General features: G+C 37.2%; 1 protein-coding gene across 6 annotated transcripts in view; it reads right to left on the minus strand.

Moving 5' to 3' along the window:
• Window positions 1–19,556, minus strand: part of UBR3 (ubiquitin protein ligase E3 component n-recognin 3) — a 114,127-nt gene that overhangs the window by 70,133 nt on the left and 24,438 nt on the right. For 4 of the 6 annotated variants that reach the window (XM_074596308.1, XM_074596311.1, XM_074596309.1 and 1 more), the window contains 12 exons: window positions 17,891–18,021; window positions 12,379–12,607; window positions 8,439–8,618; window positions 7,529–7,662; window positions 5,772–5,858; window positions 5,112–5,177; window positions 4,934–5,023; window positions 3,994–4,122; window positions 3,857–3,909; window positions 3,049–3,182; window positions 2,471–2,558; window positions 918–1,057 (listed from right to left, as the gene is read on the minus strand). In XM_074596308.1, coding sequence (XP_074452409.1) covers window positions 918–1,057; window positions 2,471–2,558; window positions 3,049–3,182; window positions 3,857–3,909; window positions 3,994–4,122; window positions 4,934–5,023; window positions 5,112–5,177; window positions 5,772–5,858; window positions 7,529–7,662; window positions 8,439–8,618; window positions 12,379–12,607; window positions 17,891–18,021 — 1,461 coding nt within the window. Of the gene's footprint in view, window positions 1–917; window positions 1,060–2,470; window positions 2,559–3,048; window positions 3,183–3,856; window positions 3,910–3,993; window positions 4,123–4,933; window positions 5,024–5,111; window positions 5,178–5,771; window positions 5,859–7,528; window positions 7,663–8,438; window positions 8,619–12,378; window positions 12,608–17,890; window positions 18,022–19,556 lie in introns of all 6 variants that reach the window. The other 2 variants (XM_074596307.1, XM_074596306.1) reach the window with 1 other exon arrangement.

The following is a 19,556-nucleotide window of genomic DNA, read 5'->3' on the forward strand; positions in this document are numbered from 1 at the left end:
AAATGGTTTCAAAACTGTCAGACCCCAGCACTGCCAGCTCTCAAGGGCGGCACCCGGGGGAGGAAGGAGTTAATCCCTCTTCAGCTGTGCCAGGAGCTGAAGCACAACCAGAGCACAGGGAGCAGTTCAGATTCCTACAGGCTTTATCTGCTCAGTGACAGGAGACAGTAACGGAACACTGAGTTCTTGAATTCTTGCTGTCCTTTGATATACCAACACTATGTTGAGTCCAATTTAGCTGACAAGCTCGTCAGGGGAAGAAACTTGTCATTTTTGCACTGTATTTATTGAACAATTCTGTAACAACATTCTATAAGCATTCTTGTCTGAACTTTGTTCTAGACCCTCACTATTGCCTGGGAAAAATGTTACATGATACTAACATAGTTAAGCAATGCAAAAGAAAGAATTATGTATCATGATATCTTTAATAATCAAAATATGGAGAAGTTCGAAGAAAGTATCTTTGCAACTGACACCTCACCAGTGCAAACAGTTCTAAACTCGAATGAACATACAGCATATTTTTGAAATCCCATAAATTATTAAGAATGCAAATCACTGAAATAGAAATAATATAATTTTTCAGCTCTCCATTTTTCTGTTGCTTGCTAAGGATACTCGATTAATACAAGAAGCTCATTTTCACTTCAGATCAAAACGAATTTATTAAAGACTATTAACAGTCTTTAGCAATGCTCTTAAATATAAGCAATAGACAATAATGAAAAAGTCAAACGAGTTTTGTGGGGTTTTGGTGGCAGTGGGCTTGGGTTTGGTTTTTTTGTGAGTTTTTATCATTGTTTGGTAGGTTGTTTTTTGTTGTGGTTTTTTTTGTTTGTTTGTTTTAAGAAAATCCTCCTCTGGTTAAGCATCTTACTGCTGAGTATGTTATAAGAGGACAGCGATGACCGTACCTTTAGGTGTATACATTCCTTGTTGCATGGAACCTCCAGGTTCGAAAACAGGAGCTTTAAAATCAGCAACTGCTGACAAGACTGATTCAAAGCTTAAGCTTCCTGGAATAATACCACTTTTAGGATTGGGGTTTTCTGGAATGTAATGTTTGCGTTAAGGAAAGCAGAGTTAACTTAGTTGCAGGACACAGCCTTTTCCTTCCCTCTTGACTTTTTCAGTCACCCATTTCAGAGGCTGTGTTTTGGCAGTGCTCTGTCTTCACCACAAGAGGTCTGTCTGCTCCAGCTGCTATGGAACAGTAACTATTACTGAAGTGGATGAAAGCCTCCTAGCTAGGAGATTAAACTTTTTAAAACAAGCCAATTGCTGCTTGCTCGGCTCAAGAGGTAAGTATTAAATGAGAAATAAAACCTACTATCTGTTAGCGTATATAACGTTTCTGTATTTGCTCTTATTTACTAATGCTTTGCCTTTCCTCATAGAATATTTTGCATTTACAGCTAAGCACAAAAAAACCAAGTAAATAGTTTGGGATCCATAAACACAGGAAGTAATTCTTCATCTTGGATTGGCTATTTCTCATTTTTGGTAGCGATACTTAATTGACCTACTGACATTGCCCCAAATCCCAAGTAGCAATTACAAATAAGGAAACTTCTGCTTAGCGATAAGTGATTGCTTGTATAAATGATTCGCTTATTTTACGTAGCAAAGGGATTCGCTTAAGTGAATCGCTTTAAGTGAGTCACTTATTTTACATACGTAAGTGTTTGAGCTACTAGGTTGTATCATAATAATTAATAATTCTTATTACATGTTTGTAACTCTGAATCACCTCCTTTCCTGTCTTTATAAATTCCTAATATTTTTGCTCAATGCCTGTCACTGTAATGCAAGCTCTTTTGCGCCACCACCTATTTAATTTACTTACACAGCTTAATACACTGATAGCAGTAAAACCTGTGTATTTGCATTCAATTGTCTGGGGACACTAACCACATCCCTGCATAGAAAAGCTTCCTAAAGTTTGCTATTCTTTAAGTACGACACTTGCCCCATAACACATAGATTTCCCTCTAATTTAAAGCAGTATTCAGAATTGCTATTTTTTGCATTTTCAGCTATTGCTAGTAAAAGCCAATATAGCATAGAGTGGCTTCTTTTTATACTGGCATAAAATTAGCAATAATCAAAGGCTCAAATCCAGATAAAGGTGACACTTGGCTAGATTTTCTACAATGCCATTGGAAAACAGACTTTTCACCTCACACCTAAAAGACTTTTGTTGTGTTAAAAAGTAATAATAAAAATTTAAAAAGCAGTTAGACACTTTGTATCAAAACTAATTTAAAAGTATGACAAAGTATTGCATATTTTATAAGAAAGACCAAAGCTGGAGCAAATGCTTTTACTGATAAGTCTATGCAAACACACCTTTACACAATTTGTTATAATTATATAAGCTGAAAGCATGTTCAAGCTCCAAAATCCCACTGCTATCCAGGTACCCGTCATTCTCATTCATGCACATTAGTTAATATATTTCAAGGATATGAGATCCAACAACGAACTGTGTGTCCTGTCGTTCATACAGAGTTGGGCTACCATCTCTGCTCTGAGGATCTCATCATCTGTCATTCCTAGAACAGTAACATTTAAAAAGCCGTTAAAATAGCATGATTTTGAAACACACATTCAGTATAGATTCGTCATTAAATACACGTTAAACTTGATACAAACATTAAATAATGATACAGTGCTATAAAAATACAGCAAAAAAAATGGGTTGGGGAGGTGGGGGGACACAAATGCTATGAAGAGACAACCTCAGGCAGAAAAGACAGGTACAAACGGGAACGGCTGTCTTTATGAAAAAGATACAAAATCTTCATGGGATCACATACACAAATCATCCACTGCCATTAAAGCCGGTTTTCTCCATTTCTATGTATTTTGTCTACTTCTAATTCATAAGGGATTAAAATTCAGTAACTGGCAAAAATGAAACCAAGTCTTGAACGCTTTAAGTTACTGTATGGCTAATCAGCTTTGCGGTAGCTATTTAATGTTGAATATAAATGAACAGGCATGTTATTTACACACAAGTATTCCTGAAGTAGCCGTTCTTACCTAAATGTAAACGAAGACTTAACAGAAGGACCAAAAACGTTAAGGCTCCTTCCAACATGGACCTTTCATGCTCTGAATCAAGAACTGTATTTTGATGCTGCGATGCCATCGTTAACAGATCTACCACCTTAAATCTACACAGCAAAGAGTAAAGTCAGAAACATCATTCTCCAACATTAAAACACCAGTGTGAAATGGACTGATAAACTCAGGATACCATTCACAACAGCCCAAAATATAAACAAAATTAAATGCATCCAATGCAATAATAGGCAAACATACATGAAAACCCTCTTATTTTTAAGTCTGGATTTTTATTTAACTACTTAATGGAATGTATTATAGTCATATTTACTCCATGTGAAAACACCTTATATTTATGAACATAAAAAAGCTAATGCAAATTAATCTGTTTTCAAACCCTGATTTTATTCTATCCAGAAAAGCAGACTTCCTTTCTGTGTCTCTTAATATTGCAGCTCTATTTATCTACTTCTTCAGGCTAGCATATCCTGAAAGTTTGCATATGAAGATGTACAAAACTTAAAAAAAACCCTAAAGATGCTCAGAAAATAAGTGTCTGGAGCTTCGCTACCGTACTGTAAATCAAAAGCCAACTCTGTATAAAATAAAGTATATACCTTGAGATACCTCTTTCAGTAGAGCCCTTCAGGTAAGTGTTAGCTTTGGCTAGGCAGAGCTGTACCACTGAAGATGTGTATCAGATATGCACCTTTTCTCTCACATGGCATAAATTAGTCACCAGCTAGCACAACAATAAACAAGATCATTCATCTTTTAATACTACCTTTCGAAAACGGATGAAATAAAATAATCTGGGTCCAGCCTGGAGGCACAGACCTGTGGAAAGAGAATAAATTCATTTTATTCAGTAGTTCGTTTGTAAACAAGCATTGGCTTGGCTTCGCAGAGAACATAACTTACTTGCAGCAGATAAATGTCAGGATCAATCATTGAATTGCAGAAATGAGACTGCACGTAGGTCATGGCCTGTCCTTTGATTTGTAAACCATTTCTAACCCACATGTTGCTGTGAATTTCAGAAAGACTTGCCTGTTCAGGGAAAATAAAATAAACAAACATTTCAGGGATATTCAGCTATTCACTTCAATATTAGCAGATCATCGATCTATTATGTCACATATACATACATACTACACTTTTATATAAAAATATAATTTTTTTATACCAATTTACTTCTCCTAGGGAGTGAGGGATGAAAAGGAACCACTTTCTGACAATGAAATCGATCAAAGCCAATGAAGTGATTTATTTATGTATTTATTTATTAAAATCCTGAAAAGTACTCCAAAGATGAAGGCATCATGGTTAAAAAAAAGTTAGGTATAAAAGCAGTAATTGCAAATACTGCTTACTATCACTTACATACAAATAAATTAAATTTTGTAAATAAAAAAAAATATTGCAGGGTGCATTCATTCTTGAATTTATTCTCTATTTAAAATATGAAATTTTCAGATTCAGGTTTCTTCTCAGCTTGCGCTCCATTGGCAGCTATTCCATGAACATGCAATTCCATGTTTTCAAAGGGTAGGTTCCTCCTACCCTTTTTGAAAGTGTTATGGTGAATATTATCATCATACTTGTCAGAGTACAACAACTAATGCCATATATTTAATTTTGGAAATATTAAGAAAAAAAAAAAAGAGTTTATCCTAACTGCTCAGTATATTCTAGTTATTAATGTCATGTATTGCTTATTTTGATATTCCACAATTAAGACATACTCCCCTTTGTTAAATACTTCTAACTATATTTAAATGACTGGGGTTAAAAGAATCAGACAGCATCTTTTTTGTTGTGTATCTCTACATCTCCGTCAAAGTCAGAAGTCTGCCCGTACCTGAATCTGAAGTGGGTGAATCATTAGTTTCATCAGCATCTCCTGATCTGGCAAGATGGTATCCAAATCTAGTTCTTGGCATTTGACTGCCTAGAAACAAAAGCAAGCACACGCTGTACTGAACAATCACACTCAACAGGGAATTTGCATCTTCCGTGCGACTAAAACACGTGCTTACCTTACTTAAAAACATGGCAAAGTAACGATGCAGTGGCAAATGAAAAGTAACTTGGTTAGGGGCTGGCTGAAAGTAAAATAAAGATATTTTAATATCATATATTATAAAAACCCACCCACCTAGAAGTGTCTTTGTCACAACCACCAAGACCAGTATTTTGTATGTCTTCATTTGATGGACTTACTTTCCACTAACCTAGTATTACCTCATCCCTCTGCACTTTCTGATGATTTAGAAATTTCCCTTATTCAGCCCGTAGTTAATCTCTTACTAAGCTAATGACACTCGGAACTGATTGAGAGTATTACTTGCTAAGGTAGCAAAGCTGCTGCCCACTACCATAGCAGAAGAGGACTTCTGTCTGGCCATTGCTTCAGCTCTTCATTCAGCAGAACGGTAATATGTCAACACCACTGCTTTTAAGACTCACACAGCTTAAGTCCGCACCAGCAAATCTAAGTCATTAGGACTCTACAATTAAAGGACCCTAAGACATAACATTGCAACTATTAACTACTAAATCTAATTTCAGATAGGCAACCCTTTTTCAGTCAGTACCTAGAATTACGATTTAAGTTAAGGGGAGGAGATAAGTGTATCACCTTTGAAGTTTAACCAGATTTTCACAGTAGTTTGCTTGAATTCATTAAGGATACTTACTTCATCTACAAAATTGATAGCATCAAACCAGTCCTGGAGCGCTTCAAGGCAGTATCTGACAACATTTCGTGTGTATTCCTGTGTTTCCTGCAGTAAGAGAAACCAGTGTACTACATGAGCCAGAACATTTTTAAAAGTGTCACTGCTTTCCTACTACAAATAAATATGACTATTTCAATACAGTACATGAGCTATGCCCTCATCATATGGAAAACAGAAAGTATTAGGATGGTTTCATTGCTACTTTAAAAGATGACCATTTCAATGAGAATTACGGCACCTTTAGAGGAGTCAGCTGGTCCTAGTGCCTACTGTTGTTTAACTTATCCGTTTATTTTTAACCAAAAATTTAGAGGTGTATGCATAAAAAAAGTCCTTCCATGCAATCAAAAGGAATGGCTAATGTTCTGTAAGTTTTATCTACTGAAATGTCCTTATAGTTTGCTAACACAACACACATGAAATGCAATGATAATACAATACTGCAGAGATTTTAACAATAAGCAAATCCTGTTATGATTGTATGATATAACTCTGGAACAATGCCCTAAAACTAAAATATATTTCAGATTAAATCATGTACTTCAAGACTAGATCTGTACATTGCCCTCCAGGAGAGAAGCGGTGATGTGCAAGAAGGGAAGGCAGGAGGGGAGTGAAACCAAATTGCTCTCCGATCGGCAGACCTTACAAAGCCTCATTTCTTACTGACTTTTCCTTTAATCTTCCCTTCCCCCTGAACACAGACTCCAGACCTGCCTCAGACTCTTAGGATATCTATGACACACTTCTTGTGCAAAAGCCAGCAACACTTTGGCCAGCCAGAAGCTGTGCAAGTGCCGACTGGCTCAGTCAGACACCAAAGCCAAAAAGAGAGGAGTGCTTCAAAAAGCCGGAAGCTGTAATTCAGTTTTCAAAAGCTAATACAGACTCATGAAGCAACATCTTCATAATGTATCAGTATAACTTAAATCACGGAAAGGCTTTTGCAACCGCCTGGTTTAAACTGTTTTAAAAATGCATGGTATCTCACACATGTTTTTTCAGTGCACAGTTCAATTCAGGTGTTACTGTCTCATGAATGCTATTATGTATCTTAATAGGCTAATTTCAAACATAAGTATTTATTTCATAAAAAAATAACCATAAATGAACAATAAGAAGTTTTTTCACACGTTAAGTATTCCTATAAGCTGATAGAGTCAATTTTTATTATAACAATACAATTTACAGTCTAGCACATAGTAACGAATCTTTGCTCTAGTTTGGAGACCATGAGATGTCAGAAACTAAGAGGCTTTCACCTCAGGTTGTTAGTTAAACACCACAGAAACATAAATTACTCCAACCCCCATCATAACAAAGTATCTCTTTGCAGACACAATCAACGTTATAATCACATTAGGAACAACTTACGTATCTCTTTCCTACTGAAAAAAAGGCAGAATGACTCAGAGACATTTATCAAGTTCTTCATTGGATTAGAAGCTATTCCATATGCGCAGTCATATGGAATGACTGTACACATCCTGAACTTGTAGTCCCAGTTTTGGAGACAATAAATTAGGTACAAGCATGAATTCTATACTCACTATACACAGAACCCACACTGATCACAGTTTTATATATTTCATAAACAAAGACGGCAAAACCCAAGACTTTTTAAACACAAAACGGAGAAACCTTTCGGACTTGAGAACTCCAGAAAAAAATCATTATTAAAACTAAGAATAATGTCAGAGAAACGTTAGTCTTACCCTAACTTTGCAGTGTGATAGAAGACCCCACATTGGCTGGGCACAGGCTTCTAGCTCAGCAGCAAAGGCAGCATAGTATGTCTGCGATTCAAACTCCACATGCTCATTTAATTCTCGTTTATTTAAATTCATACCTTCAAAGATTTAAGCAGAGTTATACAACCAAATATTTAACTAGGGCTAAGTGGAACGCAGTATTTTTAGTGTTATGCATTCACACACTATTAAAATAAAACCCCAAACTGTAACAATCTATCTTATCTAGCTGCAGAATAACAGATAAAATATGAGAACAAGCATCAAAGTTTGAACAGAAATAGACCAGAAGAGAACAATAGCTCTAGACTGGCTACTAACTGCAGTCCTTGCTGTTCAGCTGACGTTAACATGGCTGGCAGCCTTTCTACTTTGAACATCACATTTGGATGGAAAATATCTGGTCCTCTTTCTAGGCAGAGAATTTATCAATATTATCAATATGGAAAAGTTCATGATTTTTAAATTTTTTTTTAATAATTAAAAAGTTTCTTCACGGCAACACTTAGAAGAAGATCCAGATTTATCAGATTAATCTAGCCAATACTTAAATTGAGAACTTCACCAGTAAAACGTTTCTAGCACAAGTTATGATTTGTACTTTAACTACAGCCTTAGAATTCCAGCACCACGAACCTCAGTCGACTGTGATGCAATTGCTCTTTAACTAGTCCACACAAGACAAAGATCCATTAGATCATTTTCAAATCTACCTGTCTTCTAGAATATAGTGTTTCCTTCCAGGAATGCAGACTTATGAGAATACTAACGAATACACATATATTTTTACATATAGCAGTGTAAGGATTTGCTACTGCACACATTAAGCTGTCTTAACATCCTTATATCAGTACTGATTATAAAAGTCACATACCTTGAAAGAATGATACAAAATTCATCCATGTAACCAAAAGACCATGATCTTCCAAAAATTTCTTTGCCACACTTTGGTGCGAAAGTATGTTTATAAAATCACTAACCAGGGGCCAGTAAGTATTATTCTTCAGTAGCGCTTCCCCACAATTCACCACAACATGTAAACTATTTTCTTCATCTGGATTTAAAAAAGAAGAAAGAAAAAAAATTTTTTTTCCTTCTTGTTGTCATTTTTAAATAAAGTTACAAGATAATGCAAAAGTACCAATTAGGATTTACTGTAATGTTGCGATCACACATAGAGAAAACTGCAGAAAAGAAGAACGGTTATTTTGTAGTACCTGAGGTGGTTTTCGCATCATGGACACATCAACATAGATCCCACTCTATCAGGAAACACACATATTTTGAACATTATCGCAACCTTTGAAAAGCAGTGCATTAGTAAAACCATCGCGGCTATGCCTTTTTTGAATACTCTCAAGAAGTATAAAAAGACCAAACAATACAATTCCCATTACGAACACGTGAAATCGATTTTGAACTTGACACACTTCCAGCGAGCAAGCTACCTTACAGCACGCGAACAGGTATCTGGTCAGGAAAACCTACACCTGCATGTTCAGCCTGAGGACAGCAGAGAAAAGCATTTCCACTCTGAAACTGGGACAGAGAGAGGGTTTAGACAGCTTCCCTGAGGCTAGGGTAGGAGAAGGTTCCCAAAAAAGGGGGAGAAGAAATTGGGGTGGGTGGGTGTGTGTGCGTAGAAGTCTCCTCCCTGAATCATGGAAGTCCATCCTCCACAGCTTTATTAGATTTTCATAAGAGGGACCCCTGGAAAGACTAGACGGGAAAGAGGATTGGTCCCAGATTCACAATCCAAGGGAAATGATTGCCAGCACCCATCTGTCAGCTGCCATTCTATTTCAAGCAAACAGAAGAAAGAAAGTCTTGCATCTGACAATCAGCCTTGGGGATGGCTCTTGTCCAGATCAAATGTACTGAAGGACCCTTGTAGTTACCCTTTAGACAATGAAGGGTCATAAGCAGTATGGTACAGCCACAGCTAAAACCACACTGTTAAGAGATTTCAGTCTCCGGCTGATGAGGCACATCTGCATCTGGAGTGGTTCCCTTTATATGTACACTTTTTGCCTCCCCTTTGTTGTAACTACTGAAAAAAATACCTTTTTTTTTTTTTTTTAGTCTGAGGTTGTTTATTTTGTTGGTTTTCTAACTTGAAGTCATAAAATATTTTGATCTTGACAAGTTTTACTTCCCAAGAACACCGTGCAGTCAGAAAAATGAACCAGATTTCACCCTGAAAAATATGCTGTTTGAGTTGCACACAACTATGAACAGATATCGTCTTGTTACTATAAGGTAATATAGAGCTCTGTTTCTTAAGACTGATTCCTATCTATTACACTGAAGCACTGGAAGGAACAGGAAGCCAGAAGCGCTGGGTGCATCTTCTAAAACTTCTCTGCCACAGTTGATCCAATACTTTTTTATTTCTCTCTTATCTGGTACATCTGCAAAGAAAGGAAACTGGGTCTTGTTGCTCAGTTGCTTGGTTCCCATGTGCTCACACAGCCCATCCAAGAACAGGATCACATCTCAGTTGGCTCTGCCTGAACCTGCTGAAGGAGGACTTTGCAAAGAGACAACAGTTACACGTTGCTGATTCTCTGCCCTGGTACAGATTAGACAAATCCAGGTTATTTCAAATCAGCAGGGGTGTCGCCTCTTACTCAGAGTGCTCTACAAGCCAGGGTTAATGTAAGGTCAGTCAAAGGAAGAGAGTTTTTTGGCTTTTTTAAAGGATGAACCATTACCAAAACTTTTTCCTTGGGGTATAAATTCTTCTCCCATGAAGAGTTCAGTAGAAGGAATGCGCTGATAGAGATGATAAAAGTCTTTAAGAGCATAGGGACATATATCTTCCTAGGGAGCCAGTTTTATCATCTGCACCCGTATTTCACCTCTTCATCCTTCCACACCACATGTGAGAGAGGGAAGCTGAACTAGTAACACTTCCGAAGTGATATCAACACAGCTCCTAGATCAACTCTGTTTCAGGAACGCAGTTTGTCACTTGGCATTCACAAATACCCTTAATGAACTGTATACTTTTAACAGGTGCCAGTTGTCCAAAAGACAGGCTCTGTGAACAGTACAAATTAAACGTGCCTTAGCAGATACCCTTCCTGCTCCATGTTCTCCTCTCCAACGTGTTTTCTCCGTCTATCTATTGCCTGGATTTGTAAACTTAGTCTCATTTGGATACTAAATGACCTACTTGTTTGTACTAGCTCCACGAACGAATTCTTCTCAATTTATCTCAACAGCACAGACTTCTGACAGACTTCTCACTGCTTCCAGCATCATAAGAGATACCTTGAACCAAACACATGATAGAAGCCCACAGAACTGCCAAAGAAGGCCAATGAGAATATGAGGGGAAAAAAACCAATGAAATATTTTATTAATTTTTTTCTGTCCATTTACTGCATGCCCAACCCTTCATATATACAGCAGTGAGGCAGAAATGTTGTGAAAACACTGAAAAGCAGCAGACAGATTCCATAATGGAGCCTTAGCTGAGAGAAATCACTGGTGCTGGGGAAAGGAGACAGGTAACTTCATGTCTTGGGATACCTGCTCCGGGGGTAAGTCTATATCTGACGTTATTTAACTAACCAGATCCAGCTTACTTAATTAATTACCAGGAAGTTTCTTCAGAGAATGTCTAATCACTGGCACGGCCTTTTTCTCTTTAGCTGCAAATTCGGATCCACTACAGCACTTTACCACCATGCTAGCAACATCCCATACTGACCAACAAGTAGAATTCAGAAGATGCTTAAAAGCACTTTTAAATTTAAATTCCACCAATATGGCATTAGTTTAGCAGAAGTCACTTGATATAAAAACCGCTAAAGATTCAACATTTTTCTTTGAATACTGTACAGCAACTTATGTAGGGCAACAGAAAAATTTCTTATGTTGAAGGGCAGCTGAATGAGTGCGTTCTTTAGAGCGATAGGACTGAGGATTTCCCGTTCCAGTACAGTCATTCTGTATTAGGCTCTAGCTAGAGGGGACTCAGAGACAAAGGATACTTCATTCAGACAAGAAAAATTACAATTTCTTGCAGAAGTTTATGGAGTTTATGGTACTTATTTGGCAGCAGGAGGCAGCCTACCTAGAGAGTATTTTCAAATTCAAACTAGGATAAAGAGGGCTGAGAGGCCTGTGGTCTGTTAGGTACATGAAAGCATGAAAAGCAGAAGTCAGCAAGATTTTGTTGTGCCACCATTTTCAGATAAGGACAGGTGAAAAAAGGAGGGTAGAAACAGGACAGCTGTTTTCACTAGAAAAGTTACACACCGTACACCAGTTCAAATTCAAATTGCCACTCTGCCAAGCAAAAGCTTGATCAAATGATTATATTTACAAAGTATTAAATCATTCTCCTCTAATTATATCAAGCTCTATTAAGGCAATCACAGGTGAGAAAAATTAAAACAATTTTAAATACTTCAAATAGCTTGTGAAATACTTCAAAAATATTTTAAAAGTAAAGGCTTCAATTTGCATCTATAATTTCTCATTCAAATGAGCTTCACAAATAGTGTATATGCACTTTACCCAACAAATGAAATACCTGCAAGACAATACCCTGTATTCTAAATTATGTAACATTCCTACAAAAGAAAACCCTACAAACCAAAGGACAGAACATCAGTGTCAGTCTTGATAACTATCTTTATAGGAAATTTTGAGACTCAGCCTCTGCCATATATTGCTAGAGCCTGTGCATTTTTGGGAAGGGGTTGCGGGTTGGATCGACTACCAAAGAACGAGATTAAATTTCCTCTATAATCAATTTATTATCCGTGGAAACAGACAAACAAACAAACAAATCAACTTACCTTGCAATTCACTTTTAATAAGGCAACTTTCCATCATATATAACAGCACAGTGACCATAATATCCAGCAGCTGACATTCTTCTGTTACTTGGCGTGCTAGTTCTTCATTGCTGAACAACTGAACACTGATATGCACAATTCTATTAGACATTGTGTCTGATTCATGGCTTTTCTTCAGCGTTTTCATAATAAAAGCATAATGCTGAACAAAAGTTTTCGTAAAAGCAATCTGCAAATTATCAAGAAATTTTGACATTAACAAACACAATACCAAAAGTACAGCTTGCTTTCATTGTAAAATATTCTTTTCCAAAAGTACCATCAACATATCCTAGGAAACACCAGTTGCGATGACAAAGCAAAATTTATGGTCTAAGTACCCCATGTCTAGTTTCTAGAAACAGTCCACATGAAAAGAGACCTATATAGAGAGAGGGGTAACTTATGCCTCCAATTTTATTACCTTACACCAAAAAATATGATCTTCTCACTCTATACCTTCCACACTAAAAAAATACAAACACAGAAATGTTGCAACAAGGAATATAAGGTCTCAGCATAGCTGTGAAAGCGTTAAAGTTCTAATAATGAATTTATCATAAATTTTTTACATACTAAAACAGGGAATAATGTCCTGAAATTATATGCTATGAACAATGAGATCAGTGCTGCCTAATAAAGCTGCCTTAACTTATCGCTTGCATTTGCCTATCCATGGAGTAAGGTTTTCGTTCATCTGTCAAGGATGATATTTCAGCATTGAATTTCATCTGCTATCATAACATCCTATATTTTATTAATAAATCTTCAGTGCTTTCTCCTAAAGTCATCAGCAAGTTTTGCTGCTCTTCACACAAGCGTTTTTTTTTAAACCAAATCGATATTTAAATGTATCGATACATATACATGTACATCTTAGTACAATTTCTTGTCCCACTCCATTAGCCTCAAATTGCACTGTAAACCAACCTTCTGCACTGCATATACATGTGTGCTATCTGCCAGCTTCGAAATCACGTCTCACTTAGTACTTTCAGTTCTGAATTAACACCATCTGGACTTCCTTGGCTTAATAAGAAGAGATAATACAAGCTGTGTAGTGATGAAAATTTTCAGCTCAAAGTCTAAAATCCCCTGTCTATTCCTTCTGGAAGTATTAATCTTTCATAAGCATAAAATTACAAATTTTAAAACCATCCTCAGGCAGCAGTGTTTTCACCAGACTGCATACAAATCACTACTTCATTTCACCTGCCTCAGACTCGGTACTCCCATATTTTTGTTATAGAACTACCATGTTATTCTCATTTAGAAAATATTTCCAAAAATAGCATTGATGCCATAACGCTGCTGTTGGGCACAAAGGCTGCCCTTCTTCCAGCAAATATCCTCAAAAATAAGATTGCTTGTGCAAAAAACATGGACCAGGGTGGAGGTGGGGAAGTCACTGCAGTAAACACTACAGCACTGCTTAACTTGCCCTCCTTTAGCTGGTTCACAATGATGGAGACCTATATAATAATTGAAAGTGTCTTCTCTATACAGCACCCAGCACAATGGTAATTGTTTTCAGCTAAAGCCTCTTCAGAACAATGTATTTGCAATACTTGCGCAGAGTTTAATACAATATCATTCTGGTATTCCAAGGCAGAACAACCTATCATGTAATTTTCTTTAAATTAAAGCTTGATACAACCTTAATCACTGTCAATGGCACTTCTAACAAACATCAAGATGTTTACACTATTAACGTTAAGCCTCAGGCACAAATGATGCACCTGATATTTTAAGAAGTCAGTATATTAATGCTGCTAGTACAAAAAGTATACTTTATTTATATGTTACTTCTTCGCATTGTATTCCGTTTAAATAGGATTCTCAAGTTCTGTGATGTAGGAACTACATTTTACTTGTTTTACACTAAGTTGATTGCAAAAACATGGTCCTCCTCTAAGGATGAATTTTGGATTATTTATTTATTTATTTTAAATCAGCATACATCAAAACTTTTTGTGCCTCACCCATATATGATAATGGATTTCTGAAAGTACCGTAGATTCGCTATCAATATAGCGTAATGATAGAGATTCTGTAATACACTCAAATAAAGAAAAGACATCAGCTTTACTCCTACGTTCACTTGGAAGTTAAAACAAACAAACAGAATCCATTCCAATTTTGAAAGGAAGAAACTAAACTCATTTTCAGAAGCTAAAATGCTGAAATACTGTGGTAAACTGCTGTCCGTATATAAAAACAACCACAGTTGGTCAAATCAGTCCATCCAGCTCAGTGGCCCAAGCTGTATACACAACTACGGAAAAATATAGACTGGAGCAAGAATGCCGATATTGACATAACACATCTTTCCAAATATTACTCATACTTCCAAAGACTTCCAACCATTTGCAAGAACTGGCTTCCTAAGACAGACATGTTTTGTGTATATTTAATTACCTTCACTGACTTACTCTCTATGATCTTGTGCAGCTTCTAAATTTCTAGCCTATGCAAAAACAAAGTTGATTTCTGCATCTGGCCTTTCCTTCTTGGTGGCCACTCAACAATCTCAGAAGTTTTAGGAGCCTAACATCAACCCCACGTTTCAGTGAGAACTTGCACCTCCCATGTTTCTGTTTTCAATGCAAAGAAAAGGATAGTTCTGCCAGGTGAAAGCTTTGCTAAAATTAAGTTTCCACTAGAAAACCTGTTCTACAGAATTTGTAGAGTAGCATATCCAGGGGTTAGTGAATTCCTGTCACTCTAATAACTGCTTCAACGTTCACCACGGGAGGCGTCTGACAAGGCACAGCATTTCTGATAATTATCTTTGTTGATTCGTTATCTCTACCAGATGCTTTTGCATTTCTTTACTTCCAGTACTTCAGACTTCAGGAAGGCTCTGCTCTTCGATGATTTACACTCCTCCAAAGGCTTCCTCTTTATTGCCAGCCCCTTCTTTGCCTTCTCCTTGGTCACACGAAGGTCACTCCTATTTCTCTGGCCCTTTTTTTTTTTCTCTTGCAGAAACCTTGTTCATGCCGTGACACCTCTAATTTCTTGGAAGCTCCAGTAAATTTCTCTTCTGTCTTCTTCACTTGTAAGTCTTCCAAGCTTCCAATGTCAGAGTGTGCTGGAAGGGATGCCTCAGGCACAAATGCTGTAAGGCAAAGACCACACTGTTTGTTGTGCTGTCTCTCTGATATGCAAAAGGAGGAAGAGGGGGGGAAGAGCTAGTTAACCCAGGGTTTTAGCCCACCCCTTTCAACACCTCTTTTCAATACTGGGAATCCTAAAGAAGAACTTTGCACGGATTTATTTTTAAGTAGGAAAACAACAGAGATTACTGGTGGCTCACTGACTGCTGCATAGGGCATGGTGGATTCAGTCAGTTCTACTACATTTATGCTGGAAGTCAGAGATTTCAACAATTCCAGAGCACACACAGATAGCCAGCTCCACGCTGTGTCTGGCTAGCTCACTCCATTTATCAGAAAACCAACCTAGCAGAATTCTGCTGATTTAATGAGCTAGATCAGCTCACAAAGAATCAGACAAATTGCACAACAGAAGAGATGGAAAAAATTAAGACAGCGCATGTGGTGTAGATGGGATGAGAGAAAGTAGCAGAAAGCTGAGAGATCACTTGTAACAGGTTATATCTTTACAGGCGTTCCTATTGTTTGAGAATGCCACATGATTGAAAAACAAACAAGCTTTTCCTTCATAAAAGCTAAACAGAAGCTTGAAAGATAAAACATTCTTCTAATTCATCCCAAAATAGTATGTTCTCTCTGTACACATGTAAAAGGCAGAGCCACTCCTCACAATTTAGGCACAATCCTCATAGATACTTTCAAATTCATGCATCATTGACACAGTTTTGCAACAAAGCACAGGTACCTTGGGTAGAAATCGCTTTACTGCCTCCCTGGTATTGCTGTGTGATACATTTCCTGCTCTGAGTTTCCCTACTACTGAAAAATACCTTTTAGACAGTCACAGCAATTAAAATAAACACATATTCTAAAAGATGTCAAGTACTTACAGGATTTGTGCTAGTAATAAAGTTTGTACATAGGAATTAACTGTTTAATCAAACATAATGTTAAATTGGTAACAAGAAATAATAAAAATGCTTAAATAATCCTTTCATCTAAGCATACACTACTGGTAGGTGGAAGATGGGCTGTTTCCAGACAAAGGTGGCAGCCGGTAGAGAAACCAAACATACCGTAGTCTCCATTGCAAGTACATAGTGAAGAAATACTATGAACACAGTGAAGAAAGCCACTGAGGACTGTGGCTTGTTGTTGAAGGAAAATAGATCCCATGATCTTTACCTTAAAAAGGTAAACATAGCTATACTTACCAGATTCCTCCACATACTGCTAGCACTTGGATGTTTTTACAGGAAGCAGTTTAGCCGGCAATGGATCAGGGGAACTGGATGTCCATATGGGGCTTGTCTATATCGAGAAGAATTCAAGCTTCGTGGCAAGCGATCATCAGTGAAGAAGTCCTCGTGTATTAGCTGAATCTGAGACCAAGATGAATCTATGCTGGCATCCCAAATCAAAACGCTGTCTTGACATGGACAGAGTATTGCTGAAAGCCCGTATCTTATTTTTTTTCTTCCTTGTAAGTTATTTTCACGTCCTTTGCTTTGATACAGCCAGGTTTTAAGGGGGCACGAATACAGGGCTGTCCCATTATAAACAGACATTTTTGATGAAATCTGCACGCTTGGACTTCAGGATTTCTTGATCTTTGCCTCCCAGCAGGGATTGAGAAGGTCCAAAATATTTGCATGGCTCAAAGGTATGACATGATCAGAGCAAAATGTTAAGCCTGATTACTATGTATACTTGGTCTTGGAGCACGTAGAACAAACAACCAAACCTGGCCGTACACCAAGATTTAAAACGGGAAGATGACATCCAGTCTCCATGACTCCAGGCAAGGAGACGCTTGGTACGGACAACTGCAAAACTCTGTGAAGAAGCAGCTGTACGGCTGCCAAAATCACCTAGGGCATAGCTGCAGCAAGACCACTCACACTGTAATGGCCTATATGGAGAAAGCGCTGCCTACCACAACAGTCACAAAAGGAATGAAGTCACTGCAATTATTTGCCAGTCGTACCACACTACAGAATCATTTAGTGCTCATCCACATCTTTTAACTGATAAACATCCAACTTATAAAATAAAACAAAACAAAATTCAACACATGCAAATATGCACTAACAGCCAAAAAGGAGAAAAGCAAACCATGCGAACAAAATTAATACTGCTGCTCCAGAATTATCTATCTTGTTTTGCCCACATCTCTCTTCAAATACTATACACTTTAGACCTTCTAACCAAATACTCAAAACAATGTAAACGATCTGCATTATTGTACTGTTATTATTGAAATATAAACATATGTGGTCTCATGCAAGGCATAATACACACTAAGTATGTGAATAGGAAAAGACATTTAAGTTTGAATGAAGTAACGCGAGTACCTTATAATCTTGATCTGGCAGCATGTTGAGTAAGAAAGTCACCATCTTCTGTGGAAACTCATATTTTATTGTCCAAAATAATAATTCTTCTAGAAAACATTTATGCTTCAAAACGTCCATGATAGATTGATCTGCATAAAAGGTTGGAGGAGGGGATGTGTAATGTAATAATTATTCAAACTAGAAATAACGATAGAGCAGTTGTACTATCATATAAAATTTAGTAACAAAAATTTAAGAACTTCTTAGTGTGCTCTGTAAATAACTTTCTTTCAAAAACACGAGGAAAATGAACACGGCCAACACTGCACGATGTCAGAGTCTGTAACAAAAAGGACCTCCCAGAGAAGTCAATGGAAGTTTTCGGTACAACTATACCACAGAATGCAGTCTTCATTGATTGCACTGAATCGTATCACCTTACTGTAATAGCTCCACTGATTATAATGAATCACAGCAATTTGCATAATATTTACACAGACACTTAATAGAGGGAAACTGTTAATGTAGACTACTAGTTAGCTGAAGCTAATACAGCAAAACAACAAAACACAATTTATGATTAAGGGATGAGTTCCATCACCTAACACTTATGTTCTGTTCACAAAGCTCTAAACAAGCTAAATAGAAGCAATAATGTATCAGTTATCTTGTTTTTAAAGCAAGATTTGTACTGATTGACCAACAACCAAGTTTTTGTTTGCTTGGTTGTTTTGTTTGGTTTTTGGGTTTTTTCATATAAAAATTACCATAATCAGGTAATCAAGCACTGGGTCATGATGGTATCAGAAGAGACAGTCACATCTTTCCCCATTCAACTCCTGGCCATTCCCTCTGTCCCCTCACTCACACTGACAGTAGATCCCCATGGAATACCTATGTAGGAATCAAGTCATCTTTCCATTCTGTCATCTGCATTTTCAAACATCATGACTGCAAAGCTGCACAAACTGATCTCTGCTATAATAAACTGTCCATGAAGCTATGGCTTGACAGAGCATAAATCACATTAACCCCATTTCGAAAAATTACTAAAATATAAAGACTCTCTACTATCATTCTTAAAGAGATTGATTATTTGTAACAATTTATGTCACTCCTGTAACATATAAGGACTAAAGAAAATAATAATAACGCTCCTTTACACCTAAAAATCAACTGGACCTGCAGATACAACCCCACACGCAAAATCCCATATTCCAATGGGACTGTATGAAGTGCTCCCATCAGCACAGATACAAAAACATTTAAGCTGAACGTTTTCTGGCCTTGAAGACTTGCCCCCTCACAGCGTTAGGGACTGCACTGGGTAGCTCTGTGCCTATCCTAAGCAGGATAGCCATTTGTGCTTTTCCTAAGCAGGAATTACCTCCATTTTCCATTACTAAAGGTCAGACCTCCCCGGCCAAGCGACCGATCAGCCCAAAACATCTCAGGAATTGCAGAAGATCATGAGAAATAATGAATCATTTAAATGTTAGGGATCTCCTGAAGACTTTAGCAAGCCACACAAAGACAACAACATGTTTTATTCAATATATTCTACAAGCGTTGAAATAAAAAGTTACCTTCTGAGAGTCACGAAAGATATTTTAATATTAAAATATTTTGCAAGGCATTACACATCACCTACTGCAGCAAACATATGGTGATCATTTACGTTCTC

This window comes from Larus michahellis, chromosome 7, assembly GCF_964199755.1.
Source record: "Larus michahellis chromosome 7, bLarMic1.1, whole genome shotgun sequence".
NCBI lineage: Eukaryota > Metazoa > Chordata > Aves > Charadriiformes > Laridae > Larus > Larus michahellis.